At 41.6% G+C, this 19,441-nt stretch overlaps 2 protein-coding genes across 4 annotated transcripts in view; one reads left to right on the forward strand and one right to left on the reverse strand.

Moving 5' to 3' along the window:
* Positions 1-10,845, forward strand: part of Fur2 (furin-like protease 2) — an 822,743-nt gene extending 811,898 nt beyond the window's left edge. Inside the window, exons 20-23 of the mRNA XM_076187899.1 lie at positions 944-1,143; positions 1,307-1,591; positions 8,222-8,391; positions 8,867-10,845. Coding sequence (XP_076044014.1) covers positions 944-1,143; positions 1,307-1,591; positions 8,222-8,391; positions 8,867-9,034 — 823 coding nt within the window. The 3' untranslated portion in view covers positions 9,035-10,845. The remainder of the gene's footprint in view (positions 1-943; positions 1,144-1,306; positions 1,592-8,221; positions 8,392-8,866) is intronic.
* Positions 1-19,441, reverse strand: part of LOC143027040 (45 kDa calcium-binding protein-like) — a 57,468-nt gene that overhangs the window by 18,537 nt on the left and 19,490 nt on the right. Inside the window, exons 8-9 of one of the 3 annotated variants that reach the window (XM_076187901.1) lie at positions 19,209-19,385; positions 9,409-12,575 (exon numbers count right to left, since the gene is read on the reverse strand). In XM_076187901.1, coding sequence (XP_076044016.1) covers positions 19,209-19,385 — 177 coding nt within the window. In that variant the 3' untranslated portion in view covers positions 9,409-12,575. Of the gene's footprint in view, positions 1-9,408; positions 19,386-19,441 lie in introns of those variants that run through there. The other 2 variants (XM_076187902.1, XM_076187900.1) reach the window with 2 other exon arrangements.

The following is a 19,441-nucleotide window of genomic DNA, read 5'->3' on the forward strand; positions in this document are numbered from 1 at the left end:
CTGTGTTTTAAGTGTTAATCATGAATTAATGTTGTGTTTTAAGTGTTAATCATTGATTATTGCTGTGGATGTGCTGTGTCTTGCTTCTGACCCAGCACAATGGGCAGGATGCAGGGATGACCCATCAGTCTATGAGGAGCAGAGAGGAGAGGTAGGGAGGGATGGTGGATGGAAGTGGAGTGGGTGGGGGTGAAATGGGTGGAAGTGGAATTATGCCATTTGACTTTCACTACCTCCCTGGTAAGTGAGAAGAAGCTCATGGTAAATGTATGTATGTATTAATTATTACTATAGAAATAATTGCACAGATACCAAAGGGTCATTCTCTCCCCTTATAAGGGCTGGCCAAGTCAAAGTATACACCCATCCAAAACCCAGTCATCACCCCTTCCAGCTTAGTAACTTGCGAATGAAAGGCCATCCCTGTCCCATGTCACACAGCTCAGTTCAAAGGCAATGCAGCTAGACAAAGCACCTCCACAGTGGGGCCTGACACTTCATTCTGTAGTGACCCCCTCCCTTCATCTACTTCAAAATCTTTTGGAGCAGACAAGAAAACCCCCTTAAGCCATATCATTTTTTCATCTATTTGTAACCACTCACTCCTGGCATTTGCACTCCCTATACTTTGGTCAGCAGACATTCATCTTAAATCCAGTGCCCCCTTTACTTCATCCATCCACTGTATTCTTGGTTTTGCTCTCAAGTTCACTACTTCCATTTCTGGTTTTCATGCACTCTACCAGTCTTTGTGTCCAAACCACCTCACCACTTCTTGATCTCCAACTCTTTTTCCTACCCAATTCACTACCTCAGCACCACATATTTCTATCCACCTATATGGTACCTATCATACTTATCAAACACTTCAACTCAAATGATTACAGCACATTATTTCCAACAATGCTAGTTAAATGGACTAGAGTGTTGTTTTCACCAACAGTATGTTCAGTGACCGAGGAATCTGCACACCTTGTGATGCTTCATGCCAAACCTGCTTTGGTCCAGGAAGTGATCAGTGTGCATCATGCTTCCCAGAATCTTTATTACTTGGAACATCCTGCCGGAAAGGATGTCCTCCTGCATTTTATGCCTCAAATACAGAATGCCTTCCCTGCTACCATAACTGTAAAACTTGTAAAGGTAAGATTTTAAGGATGTGCTTCATAGTTAAAGATGTTCACTTCAAGTGTTTCATGATTTTTTTGTGTAGAATGTAATAATCAGATATGTTTTTTAGTTGTTTTCCACTTCACATTTCAAAGTAATCTTAATCAAACTTGGTAAAACTTGAATTACATTTCAGGTTCTGGTCTTCGAGATTGCACTTCTTGTCATGAGTATCAAACTTTAGATGGTGGAATTTGTCTAGAGTGTAGAGCTGGAAATTATTTTAATGAGGAACTAGGTGGTTGTGCTGCATGTCACAACTCCTGCCTCACATGCCAGTCAGGTGGTGCAGATGGCTGCACATCTTGCCAGCCTCCACTCTCTCTCCATCCCTCCACTCGCATGTGTCGTCCATGCTGCTCTCCCTCCACAGACTCCTTTGATCTTGAAACAGATTGTTGTAGATGCGACCCATCCACAGGTAAGGTCATGGTCAAATTGGAATGTCTAGTAATTGTGTTTTCAGCTTTAGATTTAAAGCAGAGGGTGGTGGGCAGGATATAGGGATGACCCATCATCCATGAGGAACAAAAGATGAGAGGGAAGAAAGGGTGGTGGATGGGAGATGGTATGTGCCTTTTGACTTGGCTACCTCCTTTACAAGGGGGAAAAAGCCCTTGGTAAATATAGATAAATACATACATACATATACCAAGGCTTTTTCCCCCTTACAAGGGAGGTAGCCAAAAAGGAAAAGGCATAAAATCATTCCCACCCATTCCATCCCTGAATACACTCCACACCCCTCCACCCTCCCTCTTATCTTAGCACCTCCTGGATGACGGGTCATCCCTGCACCTTGTCCACTGCCCTGGGTCAGAAGCAGTGTTGCAAGACACAGCACATCCACAGCAAGGCTGCTTCATTAAATCGGCGACCCCCATTCTCCGTCCCCCCATGCATAAAAGGAAAAGACGGGGAGAAATCCCTTTGGGCTGCGTCAAATTTTGCTCACACATACTACCTCACCCACCATCCCCCCGCCCATTCCACCTCATGCATCACAACATCATCCATATACAACCATTCTCCATTCACCCCTGTCTTCTGTCCTCTCCTGTCCTTCCTCAACAGACATTCCCCTCTTCCCCAAAGCCCCCTTCACCCCATCCATCCACTTCATCCTAGGATGTCCCCTCATGTTCTCTCCCTCCATATCTCTTTTACCAGTCTTTCTTCACTCATTCTTTCCATGTGTCCAAACCATCTTAATATTCTTTCATCAACCCTATCTCCCAACTCCCTTTCCACCTCCGTTCTCCTCCTCACCTCCTCATTTCTCACTCTATCCAGCCTAGTAACCCCCATCATACTTCTCAGACACCTCATCTCAAACACATTTAAACTCCTTCTCTCTTCCTCTCTTATGTTCCATGTTTCTGCCCCATACAGTGCTGTTGGCACAATCACTCCTTCATACAGTCTCCTCTTAGCATCCATTCCCAAATGTGTATTCCTCATTACACTTTTTAATCCACCAAGGCATTTACTCGCTTCTCTCAATCTACATTCTACCTCCACCTCCACTCCACCTTTTCCTGCCACATTTGCACCCAAGTATCAAAAACTATCCACTTCCTCCAGTCACTCTCCCTTAATGCTCACTTCCAGTCTACTGCCACTTTCACCCCTTGTACATCTCATCACCTTACTTTTACCCACATTTATCTTTAGCTTTCTTCTATCACATACTTTCCCAAACTCTGCCACCAACTTCCTCAGTCCCTCCTCCGATCCTGCCACAAGCGCAGTGTCGTCCACAAACAATAGCTGGCTCACCTCCCACTTTTCTCCATTTTCTTTAACCATCTCCAATCCCTGACCCACTACCCTTGCATTCACCTCTTGCACTACCCCATCCATGTATAAGTTGAACAGCCAGGGCGACATAACACATCCTTGACGAAGTCCCACCTTTACCTCGAACCACTCACTCTCTCCATTTCTAATCCTGACACAAGCTCTACTACTCTCATAAAAACTCTTGACAGCTCCCTTGAAGCTTTCCTCCTATCCCGTATATCTGCATAACCTCCCACAATGCCTTTCTGTCTACCCTATCGTAAGCCTTTTCCAGATCCATAAAAGCCCAAAAAACATCCTTCCCCTTTCCTATAGCTTTCTCACATATCTGTCTTACCACAAAGATCTGATCTACACAACCTCTACCTGTCCTAAATCCACACTGTTCCTCACCAATTACTCCCTCTGTTCCTCTCCTAATCCTCTCAATCAAGATCCTCCCATAAGCCTTCCCAACAACTCTCTTCCTATCCCACACCAAGCCCTCTACACTCCCTCCTCTCCTGATATCACCTTTTGCTCCCCCTGCCTAACCCCAACAACATCATGGAGAGTGGTCGGAACCCTTGGCTCTGACCACCTTCCAATCATCATCACCACCAAAACAAGATGCACCCCAGTTGGCCACAGACACACTTACACCAATTACAAGAGAGCTAACTGGGAAGCTTTTACTGAAGAGACAGAACAACATTTTGAAACACTTAACAGTACACCAATCACAAACATAAACAATGCTGTGCACACTTTTAATACAATCATACAAAATGCAGACAAGAGATATATCCCTAGAGGCAACAGAAAATCACACAACCCCAACTTCACACCAGAAATCCAAAGCCTCATCAGACAACGTGACACACTTAAACACGGTACCCCCACACCTATCCCTCAAAACATAGCAGACCAAATACAAACACTAAACACTGTGATTGCCAATAAAATACATGAAAAAAAACACAAAATTGGCAAAACTTTATCAATACACTTGATCACAAAACAAACACCAGCAAATTGTACAAAACACTCAACAGCATTACACTATCCAACAGTAACACTACACGCTCTCACGCAGCAATATTCACAACAACAGATAATCTACCCTCAAACAGACAACAGGCAAACGCACTCATACGTCATTTTACACAGACAAGCCATCTCACTTCTCACCCTGACGACCGACGCACCATTCGACGTAAGAAAGACTTTCCCACAGACTCAGACTATATACCCTTCATAGACAGTCAGACAAAACTCATAATACATAGTCTCAAGCACTCATCTGCCTGTGGCCCTGATAACATAAGCAACATCCACCTAAAACACATTGGACCACAAGGTATACATGCACTCACAAACATTGCAAACTACAGCTATTCACACAACACTATACCCGACATCTGGAAGCATGGTAAAATAATCACCATTCCAAAACCGAACAAAGACCCAACAATCCCAACATCGCACCGCCCAATCACACTTCTCTGCACCCCCTCTAAAGTCATTGAACGCCTAATACTTAAACTTGTCACACCATATATTCCCCTTGCTGACTCACAACACGGTTTTAGGCCACTACACTCCACAAACACTCTTCTGACAAACCTCACACAAAGAATTTTAGATGGCATCAATTCAGATAGGCCCCACCAAAGAACACTTCTTATAACATTAGACATTAGTAAAGCTTTTGATGCTATCCCCCGCCACAACCTAACAAATAAAATATATAACACAGACATGCACAATAACACCAAAAGATGGCTGGCCAATTATCTGGCAGGTAGGAATGCTTATGTGTCATATAATGGCCAATCATCGCACATCAGAAACATTAAGAACGGAGTACCACAGGGCTCAGTTCTATCCCCCACACTATTTAATCTATACATGCATGACTTACCCACGCCAGACACCTCAGAAATACAAATCTCTTCCTACGCAGATGACATAACAATCACATGCACACATCGTAACACAGACAAAGCTGCAGAAATAATCCAGCCATACCTTGACACACTCAACACATGGTTCATCACAAACAGACTCAAAATAGCTCCAACCAAATCTACAGCAACACTTCTCACCAACTGGACAAAAGAACACAAATACATACCTCATCTCTACATCAACAACACTCTAATACCACACACAAACACACTGAAAATTCTTGGTGTAACATATGATACATCCATGTCTTTCAAACAACACATCACAAACATAAAAAACAAATGCACACCCAGACTTAACGCACTTAAGTCAATCACTGGAACAACATTTGGACAAAACAAAGAAACTAATATAACAATATACAAACAATGCATACACTCAGTGTTGAATTATGCGAGTCCTGCATGGGCTCCTAATCTCAGTGAGACACACCACAACACCCTTCAAATCATACAAAACAAAAGCCCTAAAAACAATTACAGGCTGCACAAATACAACACCTACAGACCATTTACACCATGAAACAAAAGTCCTCAAAGTCAAGGACCACCTCGACATGAGAGGCACACAAACACTTGCCGCAGCCACCACAAACACATTACACCCGCTACACTACATAGCAGAACACCCACACACACCAAGAAACATTAAAACAACACCCAAAGACCTTTATCACGCACAGATACTCTCTTCTCTTCCTCCACAACCACCAAATACCAGCCTCCGGAAACATATTCATAATCATATCACTCACCGCTCCATTAACACACTGAAAGACAACACACTGCTGCATGCCAGACCCCTGATATCCACCCTTCTGAATCCTCTCTCCCACGAAAGGACAGAGTCCACTTGGCCAGACTGCGGTGCGGTCACCACCCAGCACTTCTAAGCTACCAGAAGAGGCTGGATGACCGCGTTGTGAACAGATGCCCAGGATGTAACACTTCACCCCATACCATACAACACATAATGGAAGACTGCATTATACACAATCATGCACGCAAACAACACAACATACGCTCTATAAAGGATTTGTGGGAAAACCCAGTTTCGGCTATGGCATTCCTTGGGGAGACGGGACTGCTCGGACAGACAGTCTAGGGAACGACAACAACAACAACAACAAAAACAACTACACTTAACAAGCTAATCCCTCTGAAACTACTACATTCACACTTGTCCCCTTTTCCCTTGTAAAGAGGAACTATACAGGCACTCCTCCAGTCCTCCAGCACTCTACCCTCTCTCCAGCAAACATTAAATAACCTCACCAGCCAGTCCACCATCACTGTACCTCCCTTATTCAGACATTCTGAATGGCATCCTTCCAGACCAGGTGCCTTACCTGCTTTCATCATCTTAACAACTGCCTTCACTTCATCCTTTCTTATTTCTCCTCCATTTTCCTCACTCATCACAGTAATTTCCTTAGCATTTCCCACTACACCTATCTTTCCCTCCCTATCCTCCTTCACATTTAGTAACTCCCTAAAATATTCTGCCCATCTTCCCCTTACTGCCTTATCTTCCATTATCATCTCTCCATCTGCACCTTTTACCTTTTCTTCTCTACTTGATTCGCCTCCTCTTCCTCTTTTAATTTCTTTCCAAAACATCTTTTTATTACTTTCAAAATTTTCTGTCATACTCTTACCCCATTTCACATCTGCTCTCCTCTTTGCCTCCTTTACCTTTTGCTTTACTTCTCTTTTCTTTTCTTTGTACTTCTCATATGACTCCCTCGTCCTATTTTGTAACCAATCTGTGAAAGCTCGCCTCTTCTCTTCTACAACCTTCTTTGTTTCCTCATCCCACCATTCACTACCCTTCCTTCTATTTCCTCCTGTCCTTCTTGTTCCACACACCATCCTTGAACACTTTGTGACTCCCTCCTTGAACCATCCCCATTCCTCCTCCACACCTAGGTCTACTCTATCCTTCAGCTTCTTTTCGTACTCCTTCTCCTTTTCCTTTTCATTCAAAGAGTTCACTCTAAGAACCTCCCTACCTTTTGTCCCTTTCCTCTTTCTCCATCTATCCTCCACTCTCAACTTACCTTCCACCAAAAAATGATCTGATATTCCCCCACCCTCTCCCCTTAGCACATGTACATCCCTAACTCTTCCTATCATAATCCTATTTACCACTACATAATCCATTAACGCTCTATCTACCACCCTTCTCTCCACCACCCTCTCCCACGTGTACTTATGCTTGACTTTTTTCCGAAACACTGTATTTGCTATCATCAACTCTCTTTCTAGACAAATTTCCACCATCAACTCTCCACTACGATTCTTTCCTGGAACTCCACATTTCCCAACCACTCTATCAATTGGACCATTTCCTACCCTAGCATTAAGGTCTCCCAGTACTATATTACATTGACATTTCTCCATAAATCCTCTATGCATACATACATACATATACAAGGGAGGTAGTCAAAAAACAAAGGCATAAAAACTACTCACACCCATTCCATCCCCACATTCTCTGCTCCCATCCACCCCCTTCCCTCCTTTTTATCTTGGCTCCTCTTGGATGAAGGGTCATCCCCGCATCTCACCCACTGCCCTGTGTCAGAAGCAGTGTTGCAAGACACAGCACATCCACAGCAAGATCGAGACAATACAAAGGGCAGCAACCAAACTGGTACTCAACCTGGCAGATAAACTATATGAGGAGAAACTAAAAGCATTGGGTCTGTCAAGCTTAAGGTCAAAGAGAAAGAGTTGATATGATTGCATTGAGAGAAGAGATCTCTTGATTAAGGATGAGAGAGCTTTAAGATGTTATAAGAACACATGTCTAAAGGATGTGAAGAAATAGTCTTCCATGTAGGTGCATACTTGGAATAGTTTAGTAAGTGATATAGCCCAAGCTGAAACAATACGTGAGTTCAGATCTAAATATGATAATTGGAGATCAAGGATATAGATTAAGTTGGAACTGTACATGAATTTGAGGCAAAATACAAAATTGGAGAGTATTAGATGGGACCCAATGAAAGTTGCTCCTTTCCTGTGGGTAAATATGCACTTAATTTCTTTGTTCTTTATATTCTGTTTTTGACACAGTCTGAAGGTCTTTCTCCCAGTCTTCAATGTTACTGCATGAGGGGATGGAGAGGGGGAGTGTCACTGATTAAATGAAGCAGCCTTGCTGTGGATGTGCTGTGTCTTGCCAAAATCAGAGGGAGGGAGGTGTGATGTAAGGGGGAAAAACCCTTGGTATGTGTATGTTTGTATGTTCAGTTTTCATTGTGCTAGAATTTGTACAACAGATGTTCTTACAGGGCAGTGTTATGGAGCAGTAACAGCTGATAAGAGACGCATTGCCTTGAGTTTAAGCTCTGGGTCTCCTGGAGGCCATGTTGGATCTTCATTTTTCTCCATGACATCTCTTCTTGTGATCATTTGTATGGTCAATCTGGTTGTATTTGGTGCAGTTTTTATAATTCTTCAGGTAATTGCTTCATGTGTATTTTAACATCTTGAAAGGTTTGTCAAACACTTGATGTATATATTTCTTGTCATCTGTGCTAAGTACAAGCACATTATAATTGTAGACAGTGAATTGATAGTAATATATTTGTTTTTTAGAGTAATTGTTTCTCTGATAAAGTGCAATCAGGTACTGCCAACTTCAGTCATTTACCTTCATGTAGACTGGATAAGCAAAACAGTTAAAAAAAGAAATGTACCAACAAATTTAGTTGTCTTACAGAAAGTTGTATGAACACTAACTTTCATAATACCTTCACTTCAGCAATGCCTTTTAGATTAGCCAGTGAATGCATTACAAAATTTGATAGTTTTTGACCATACATGGTAGTACCTAATTAGCATATCTTTTCATTCAAATAAATTATGAAATTACTACTGTTTGGTGTTACACAAAGTATGTATGTTTTTCATAAAGTGTTCTTTCTTTTCCCTAGGCTCGCTTAACAGGCTCATTGTGTTGGGTCAGAGATTATTACTCATACAAAAAATTGCCACTTAGTGCACAAGGGATGGCAGAGAGAGTATCCCTCACTGTAACACCCTTTACAGAGGAAGAAGAGGATGAAGATGAAGAAAATGAGCTTCTCTATACTAGAACATAGGAATTAATGGAATTTAGTTTTTCTAAATGTTGACTAGAATTTATACTTCTGTTATCATTTTAGATAATGAACATTAAATGAAAATTTTACAGCATCCTTGAGCATATGTTTAATGTGAAGTGTACAATTTTTGGACAAAATTTTGCTCAATACAGTTCATTGAAAAGTGGAAAAGCAAGCACTTATAGGAAGTATTGGGCCCCAGATAAGTCTAATCAATCAAAATTGGAAGGTATGAGAACTATTTAAGGTCTGATTTGATTATCAGCTAGTCTTGTTAGTTATTTTTCCATTTACTTGGTCCACTGTGATGTTTCCATATCATAACCAAGTTTGTGGTGATGTCGTTTGAAGTGCTCAAGGCTGAGGAAGGGCATTTGTTTAGTTTGTTCTCAGAGCAATTCCACCACGACGTTGAAAAGATGAAAAAAAAATAAATAAATAAAAGAAAAGAAAAAGAAAGACGAAATGTCATAATATGCATTGCGGTATGATAAGTGACTCTTAGCTAGTGGCCTTTCTGCTATATAGTAACTTTGTAGTGTTTCGTATGATGCATAATGGCATAGGATTGGCAGATGGGCACCAATTTGGTCCTAAGGAATCAGTAGGTGCTGGTCATGATAATATTTGTTGTCTTAATTTGTAGCCATATAGGTTGTAAGTATTGTCGTACATCACACAACCAAATCATTTGAAATGACAGCATGAATTTGAGTATGACATAGGAGAAGAGGAGAGTAAAAACATATTGGTTATAACTTTTAAAGTCAATCTTAGGGCCATGGCCTACCACAGATGGAAAAAAAAAAAAAAAAAAAAAAGAGAGACCAAACCTGTATGGTGAATATTGTTTAATCATTGCTAAAGTTAATTGCCATATGGCAGAAATATCCTTCATAGTAAGGTGGCACGGAGTCCACTTCAAGTAGTAAAGCTTTGCCATGACCAGACAAAACAATTTGTATCATCACTGCACAATATCATGAGGCTTTTTATTGCAAATATGAAGGAAATGGTGCCCATGACAATAACTAGTCAAAAGATTATGTATAAATATATATATATATATATATATATATATAGATATACATATATGAGATTATTGTAAGGCAAACTATTTTCTTGAAGAAAAATAACAAGAAATGAAGTTTGGAAAAAGAAATTTCGTTGCAGGATACTTTTCCCCCACTATTTGTCATTCACGAAAAAAAAGGCTTGGCCTCTAAGACTTTGGTAAACTTATCTTAGGATAATTTTCTACTTAACTGTTTTTACAATTTCAATTGTGTATGTGATACCTCATGAAGGCTCCTTGGGTACTTTGAACACAAGGTTCAAACATCTTGTTTCTGTGAAGGCTAGAATGACTTGCTGTTCTTGTTATTTACTGTGCATATGTTTTGACAAGGAATGAATGAAGAACAAAGAATAACTCAATCAGCCAACTAGAATAGAGTTGATTTTGTGATTTTTATTTTTTAAGTTGTATCATGTCATATTAAAGTTTCATTATCTTGTAGTTGCAGTGTCTTTGTGTGAAGATATATATATTTTTTAAAACAACTGAATTAATTGGGATGTAAACAAAATATTTTATACTTCCAAATTTTATTAAAAGTAACTTATGATTTTTATCTTATGGCTACAACTCATAGGATTGTGTTATATCTTGTAACTAAAGAAAATGTTTTGTGGAGTTTTACACGTTTGTGACAGACATTTGTGTGTAACCTGAAGCTGAGAGACCACTGTATAATCCTTTGTACATATCTTAAGACTATATATTTAATAAAGTATTATATTATTAAGATATCTTATTCATCTAGTAAAGTACGAGGCTAGGGTCCACAAACAAGTACTTGTACTCTGACCAAATGTCCATAAAAGAAGAAGAAGAAAAAAAATAAAAGAAATAAAAAAATAAATAAATATGCATCTTCTGTACCTGGTCATCATTATGAGGAAAGATCTTTTGCCCTGTCACATCACAATAGGTAATTTTTCTGTAATGCATAGATACATACATACATATACCAAGGCTTTTTCCCCCTTCCAAGGGAGGTAGCCAAAAAGGGAAAGGCATAAAAACACTCCCACCCATTTCATCCCTAAATACACTCCACACCCCTCCCACCCTTCCTCTCATCTGAGCACCTCCTGGATGACGGGTCATCCCTGCACCCTGCCCACCGCCCTGGGTCAGAAGCAGTGTCGCAAGACACAGTACATCCACAGCGAGGCCGCTTCATTTAATCGGCGACCCCCCCTCTCCGTCCCCCTTTGCATATAAGGCGAGGACGGGGAGAAATCCCTTCGGGCTGTGTCAAAATTTACTCACACATACTACCCCACCCCCCACTTCCCCGCCCATTCCTCCTCATGCAGTCACAACATCATCCATATACAACCATTCTCCACTCACCTCTGTCTTCCGTCCTCTCCCTTCCTTCCTCAACAGACATTCCCCTCTTCCCCAAAGCCCCCTTCACCCCATCCATCCACCTCATCCTAGGACGTCCCCTCATGTTCACTCCCTCCACATCTGCCTTCCATACCTCTTTTACTAGTCTTTCTTCACTCATTCTTTCCATGTGTCCAAACCATCCTAATATTCTTTCATCAACCCTATCTCCCAAATCCTTTTTCACCCCTGTTCTCCTCCTCACCTCCTCATTTCTCACTCTATCTAGCCTAGTAACCCCCACCATACTTCTCAGACACCTCATCTCAAACACATTCAAACTCCTTCTCTCTTCTTCTCTTATGTTCCACGTTTCTGCCCCATACAGTGCTGTTGGCACAATCACTCCTTCATACAGTCTCCTCTTCGCATCCATTCCCAAATGTCTATTCCTCATTACACTCTTTAAACCACCAAGGCATTTACTCGCTTCTCTCAATCTACATTCTACCTCCACCTTCACTCCACCTTTTCCTGCTACACTTGCACCCAAGTATCTAAAACTATCCACTTCCTCCAGTCGCTCTCCCTTAATGTTCACTTCCAGTCTACTGCCACTTTCACTCCTTGTACATCTCATCACCTTACTTTTACCCACATTTATCTTTAGCTTTCTTCTATCACATACTCTCCCAAACTCTGCCACCAGCTTCCTCAATCCCTCCTCTGACCCTGCCACAAGCGCAGTGTCGTCCGCAAACAACAGCTGGCTCACCTCCCACTTTTCTCCATTTTCTTTAACCATCTCCAATCCCTGACTCACTACCCTAGCATTCACCTCTCGCACCACCCCATCCATGTATAAGTTGAACAGCCAGGGCGACATAACGCATCCTTGACGAAGTCCCACCTTTACTTCAAACCACTCACTCTCTCCATTTCTAATCCTAACACATGCATAGATGAGCAGTATATATAACAATAACTTTCTTGACAGATGATCCCAATCCACCATGTAAAGGTTCATGTCCTTTCAGTAGTTTCTGTCATAAACTTGCAAAATGGGCAAGGTGAGGGTATTGTTCCCACACCTACTTAAAAGTAATACCTGGTCTGGATGGATATCATGCAGAATGTCTGAAAAAAAGGAGGTACATTGATGGTGGACTGGCTGGTGAGGTTGTTTAATGTTTGTTTAAGAGAGGGTAAAGTGCTGGATGACTGGAGGAGTGCCTGTATAGTTCCGTTTTACAATGGAAAAGGGGACAAGTGTGAGTGTAGTAGTTTCAGAGGGATTAGCTTGTTGAGTGTAGTTGGGAAGGCTTATGGGAGGATCTTGACTGAAAGGATTAGGAGAGGAACAGAGGGAGTAATTGGTGAGGAACAGTGTGGGTTTAGGACAGGTAGAGGTTACATAGATCAGATTTTTGTGGTAAGACAGATGTGTGAGAAAGCTATAGGAAAGGGGAAGGATGTTTTTTGGGCTTTTATGAATCTGGAAAAGGCTTACGATAGGGTAGACAGAAAGGCATTGTGGGAGGTTATGCAGATATACGGGATAGGAGGAAAGTTTTTAGGAGCTGTCAAGAGTTTTTACAAGAGTAGTAGTGTGTGTGTAAGGATTAGAAATGGAGAGAGTGAGTGGTTCGAGGTAAAGGTGGGACTTCATCAAGGATGTGTTATGTTGTCCTGGCTGTTCAATTTATACATGGATGGGGTGGTGCAAGAGGTAAATGCAAGGGTGGTGGGTCAGGGATTGGAGATGTTTAAAGAAAATGGAGAAAAGTGGGAGGTGAGTCAGCTGTTGTTTGCAGATGACACTGCACTTGTGGCAGGATCGGTGTGTGAAAGAAGGAAGTTGAAGATAAATGTAGGTAAGAGTAAGGTGATGAGATGTACAAGGGGTGAAAGTGGCAGCAGGCTGAGTGAGTATTATTGGAGAGAGACTGGAGGAAGTGGATAGTTTTAGATACTTGGGTGCGAATGTGGCAGGAAAGGGAGGAGAGGAGGTGAAGGTAGAATGTCGATTGAGAGTAGTGAGTAAATGCCTTGTATGGGGCGGAAACATGGAACATAAAGGAGGAAGAGAGAAGGAGTTTGAATGTGTTTGAGATGAGGTGTCTGAGAAGTATGATGGGGGTTACTAGGCTGGATAGAGTGAGAAATGAGGAGGTGAGGAGGAGAACGGGTGGAAAGGGAGTTGAGAGATAGGGTGGATGAAAGAGTATTGGGATGGTTTGGACACATGGAAAGAATGAGTGAGAAAAGACTAGTAAAAGAGGTGTGGAAGGCAGATGTGGAACATGAGGGGAAGGCAGATGTGGAACATGAGGGGACAACCTAGGATGAGATGGATGGATGGGGTAAAAGGGGCTTTGGGGAAGAGGGGAATGTCTTTTGAGGAAGGACAGGAGAAGACAGAAGACAGGGGTGAATGGAGAATGGTTGTATATGGATGATGTTGTGATGCATGAGGTGGAATGGGTCTTCTCCTTTTCTGCATGAGGGGACAGAGAGGGAGAGTCACCAATTTAATGAAGTGGCCTTGCTGTGGATGTGCTGTGTCTTGCGACATTGCTTCTGACCAAGGTCAGTGGACAAGATGCAGGGATGATTGGTCATCCAGGAGGTGCCAAGATAAAAGGGAGGGAAGAGGGTGGAGGATATTAGGGATGAAATGGGTGGGAGTGGTTTTTATGCCTTTGTTTTTTGGCTACCTCCCTCATAAGGGGGAAAAAAGCCTTTGGTATATGTATGTATTATTTACTTATTTATTTTATTTTATTTATTCATTTTTTGTATGGAGTGATTGTGCCACCAATGTATAGGTCAGAAACATGGAACATAAGAGAGGCAGAGATTAAATGTGAAAAGAAATGCCTGAGAAATATGGTAGGCTGAATGGAGTGAGAAACGAGGTGAGGAGGAGAGTGGGTATGGAAAGGGAGTTAGAGATACGGTTGATGAGAGAGTATTGGGATGTTTTGGATACATGGAAAGAATAAGTGAAGAAAGATTTGTAAAAGAGGTGTGGAAGGCAGAAGTGGAAGGAATGAACATGAGGGGCAACCAAGGATGAGATGGATGGATGGGGTAAAAGGGGCATTGGGAGAGAGGGGAATGTCTTTTGAGGAAGGATGGGAGAAGACAGATGGAGTAAGTGGAGAATGGTGTACAGATGATGCTGTGATGCATGGAAGGGAGTGGGTGGGGGATGGGAGGGAGGTCGCTGATTAAATGAAGCGGCCTTGCTGCGGATGTGCTGTGTCTTGCTACATTGCTTCTGACCCAGGGCAGTGGGCAAGATGCAGGGATTACCCATCATCCAGGAGGAGCCAAAATAAGAGGGGGTGATAGTAGAGTATGTGGGGATGAAATGGGTGGGAGTGGATTTTATACCTTTGTTTTTGACTACCTCCCTTGTAAAGGGGAAAAAGCCCTTGGTATATGTATATTTAAAAAGCTTCCCACAATACTTAAAAGATAATAACATTATGTTATTACTTATAAGAAAATACTTATATTAATACATATAAGACATTATGTTCTCAATATTTTGGTTGGTGAGAAACTTTTTACATCAAAGATGTGCCGATTTTGGCATGCATGCTTAAAAAGATTGTCTACCTCTGACCTAGAGCAATGTTCCATCTACCAAGGATTCAAATTAAGTACCAATCTCATAATGAAAAGACCCATTATTCTATTGACTGCTCTACCAGCAACCTATGATGAGTATCTGCGTTTGGTGACCCAGCAAGATGGATAGTGCAACAGTCCATTTTCAAAACCAGTCTACCTGCTTACCCCCATTAGGAGGTGCAGCCCTCATGGACTGACATTTAGTATGTGGACTTCACCCAAGATTCTATTGACTTCATTTTGCCCTACTTCAGCCATACTCTGACGACACAATATTTTCATTGTATGACTTGCAGGTTTATCTGGTAGGTGTTGCCAGTGGTAATGGACTGACTGATCTCAATTAATACACACCCACAAGCTGTACTGATTATGTTTAATAGGCTGATCCATCTAAAACTACTACATTCATACTTGTCTCCTTTGTTTAACATACACTCCTTCAATCCACCAGGATGTTCTTCCCTTACACACAATAACTTAATACATACATACATACATATACCAAGGCTTTTTTTTTTTCCCTTACCAGGGGGGTAGCCAAAAAGGACAAGGCACAAAAACATTCCCACCCATTTCATCCCCGAAAACACTCCACACCCCTCCACCCTCCCTCCCATCTTAGCACCTCCTAGATGATGGGTCATCCCTGCACCCTGTCCACTGCCCTGGGTCAGAAGCAGTGTCGCAGGACACAGAACATCCACAGCAAGGCCGCTTCATTAAATCGGCGACCCCCCCTCTCCGTCCCCCCATATAAAGGAGAGGACGGGGAGAAATCCCTTCGGGCTGCGTCAAAAATTTTTGCTCACACACACTACCTCACCCCCATTCCCCCGTCCAATCCACCTCATGCATCACAACATTTTCCATATACAACCATTCTCCATTCACCCCTGTCTTCTGTCCTCTCCCATCCTTCCTCAACCGACATTCCCCTCTTCCCCAAAGCCCCCTTCACCCCATCCATCCATCTCATCCTAGGACGTCCCCTCATGTTCACTCCCTCAACATCTGCCTTCCATACCTCCTTTACTAGTCTTTCTTCACTCATTCTTTCCAGTCTTTCTTCACTCATTCTTTCCATGTGTCCAAACCATCCTAATACTCTTTCATCCATCCATATGCCATTAAAATTATGGCATATAACTTTTTTTTATTAATTTAAGAATTATCTTTTATATTATTAAAATCATATGAAAAGTACAAAGTGAGAAGTAAAGCACAAGATAAAGGAGGTAAAAAGGAAAGCAGATGTGAAATGGGGAAAGAGTAGGACAGAAAATTTTGAAAGTAATAAAAAAATGTTTTAGAAGGAAATTAAGAGAGGAAGGGGAGGCAAATCAAGTAAAGAAAAGGTAAAAGGTGCAAATAGAGATATGATAATGGAAGAGATGGCAGTAAGAGGAAGATGGGTTGAGTATTTTAGGGAGTTGCTAAATGTGAAGGAGAACAGGGAGGGAAAGGTAGTTGCAGTGGGAAGTGCTAAGAAAAAGAAGGATGAATGAGGAAAATGGAAGAGGAATAAGAAAAGATGAGATGAAAGCAGTTAGTAAAATGAAGAGCAGGCAAGGAGCCTGGGTTAGATGGGTGTCATGCAGTGTATAAAAAAGGGAGGTACAGTGGTGGACTGGCTGGTGAGATTGTTTAATGTTTGTCTAAAAGAGCATAGAATGCTGGAGGACTGGAGGAGTGCCTGTATAGTTCCACTTTACAAGGGAAAAGGGAACAAGTGTGAGTGTAGTAGTTTCAGAAGGATCAGTTTGTTGAGTGTAGTTAGGAAGAGTTATGGGAGTGTTTTGATTGAGAGGATTAAGAGAGGAACAGTAATTGATGAGGAACAGTGTGGGTTTAGGAAAGGAAGGTTGCATGGATAAGATTTTTGTGGTAAGGCAGATGTGTGAGAAAGCTTTAGGAAAAGATAAAGATGCTTTTCAGGCCTTTATGGATTTGGAAAAGGATTATGACAGGGTAGACAGGAAGGCACTGTGGTAGGTTTGGCAGATATATGGGATGGGAGGAAAGCTGTTAAGACCAGTCAAGAGTTTTTACGAGAGTTGTAGAGTTTATGTTTGGATTAGAAATGGAGAGTGTGAATGGTTTGAGGTAAAGGTGGGACTTTGTCAGGGATGTGTTACGTTGCCCTGGCTGTTCAATTTATACATGGATGGGGTGGTAATGGGCTAGGGATTGGAAATGAAGAAAATGGATAAAAATAGGAGATAAGCCAGTTGTTGTTTGCTGATGACACTGCACTTGTAGCAGGATCAGAGGAGGGATTAAGGAAGTTAGTAATGGAGTTTGGGAAGGTGTGCAAAAGAAGGAAGCTGAAGATAAATGTGGGTAAAAGGTGATGAGATGTACAAAGGGAGAGGATGGCAGCAAATTGGAAGCGAATATTAAAGGAGAGAGAGTGAAGGAAGTGGATAGCTTTAGATTCTTGGGGGCAAATGTGGCAGGAAAGGGAAGAGTGGAGGTAGAATGTAGATTGAGAGAAGCAAGTAAATGCCTTGGGGGATTAAAAAGTGTAATGTGAAATAGACATTTGGGAATGGATGCTAAGAGATTGTATGAAGGGGTGACTGATTATGCTGACAGAACTGTATGTGTTTGAGATGAAACGCCTCAGAAATATGGTAGGGTTTACTTGGTTGGACAGATAGAAAAATGAGGAGGTGAGGAGGAGAGTGGGGGGTGGAAAGAGAATTTGGAAGATAGGGTTGATGAAAGACTATTGGGATGGTTTGAACACATAGAAAGAATGAGTGCAGAGAGATTAATAAAAGAGGTGTGGAAGGAGTGGGAATGAGGTGGCAACCAAGGATGAGATGGATGGATGGGGTAAAAGGGGCATCGGGAAAAAGGGGAATGTCGGTTGAGGAAGGACGGGAAAAGACAGAAGTTAGGGGTGAGTGGAGAATGGTTTTGTATGGATGATTCTGTGATGCATGAAAGGTAGTAGGTGGAGGATGGGAGGGGTGAGGGTATGTGTGAATATTTTGACACAGCCTGAAAGGATTTCTCCCTATCTTCTCTTTTTCTGCATGAGGTGACGAAGAGGGGGGTTGCTGATTAAATGAAGTGGCCTTGCTGTGGATGTGCTGTGTCTTGCTGCATTACTTCTGACCCAGGGCAGTGGACGAGATGCAGGGATGAGTCCTCATCCAGGAGGAGCCAAGATAAGAGGGAGGGAGGAGGTGGTGAATGGGAGTGGAGTATGTGGGGATGAAAGGAATGGGAGTGGATTTATGCCTTTGACTTTGGCTACCTCCCTTGTAGGGTGGAAAAAACCCTTGGTATATGTATGTTTTATTAAAATTTGAATTAACAAATATCAAATCTATAAATTCTTATTCAAACTCATTGGGAATAACAAAGGGTACCTGCTTGTGGTGGTCCTGTAAGATGGAATCTACACTGCACCTCTCCCCCTCCCCATTCTCCTTTCCCTTCCCTCCTCTACCTCCATTTCCAGCAGAGGTCTGTGGGATGATCCTGGGACCATTGCTAACTACTGCAGGGCTGGTTTCCAGTTAGTAGAAATCAATCTATCTATATATCAAGAGGTTTCTTACATCTTATAAGGTAAGTTGCCAGCCAAGGCATGTACCCACACCCATCCATCCATCCCGTTTCTTTCCATCACCCATTTGTTTCCCTTTTATCTTAGATCCTTAAAAGGAAACTCAAGCCAACAATAATTATTCAAATCATTACCATTATACTATTTACTCTAAAACTATAGTAGCTGCCAATTTCAAATATCCCTACTCAAATCCATAATTTGAGATATCTTTATAATACCTGTGGAAATATATTTAAGTACTTTGTCACATACTTGAAGTCAAGTACTTTGCAAATCTTCTGTATTTGCATTTGTGCCTAAATACCGCTATCTGTATTTGGACCCAAGCCAAGTATATATGATAAAATAAATTTCTATACAAAAAATCTAGTAAATGGAATGCCTGAAAGGAATACAATCATAGAGAAAACTTCATTTTCTTTAAAGTAGAACTTATACATGCTAAATCAATGGCAAGATGATCACAAATTAGAAAAAAGAACAAAAAACTGTGACAATACTATGTACGTGAAAGACTCAAAAGCACACTAGGCACAATATACCTAAAATTCATCATGGAAGCTCTTGGCGGCATCAATCATCTTGCTGTTTATGAAAGTTTCCTTGTGCTTCAAGACTTCTTGCAATGTTAAAACCCCATCCTGATCCTCATCTGCTAGGCTAATAAGATTAGCTGCCTCTTTCTCAGCATGGTGACTGTTGCGTGGGTCAATATACATCTAAAGAAACCAATTGGTTAATAATTTCATATTATAAAATGTTAATTCATACCACT

This window comes from Oratosquilla oratoria, chromosome 7 (assembly GCF_046742065.1).
Source record: "Oratosquilla oratoria isolate Oo_2021 chromosome 7, ASM4674206v1, whole genome shotgun sequence".
In the NCBI taxonomy this organism is placed as follows: domain Eukaryota; kingdom Metazoa; phylum Arthropoda; class Malacostraca; order Stomatopoda; family Squillidae; genus Oratosquilla; species Oratosquilla oratoria.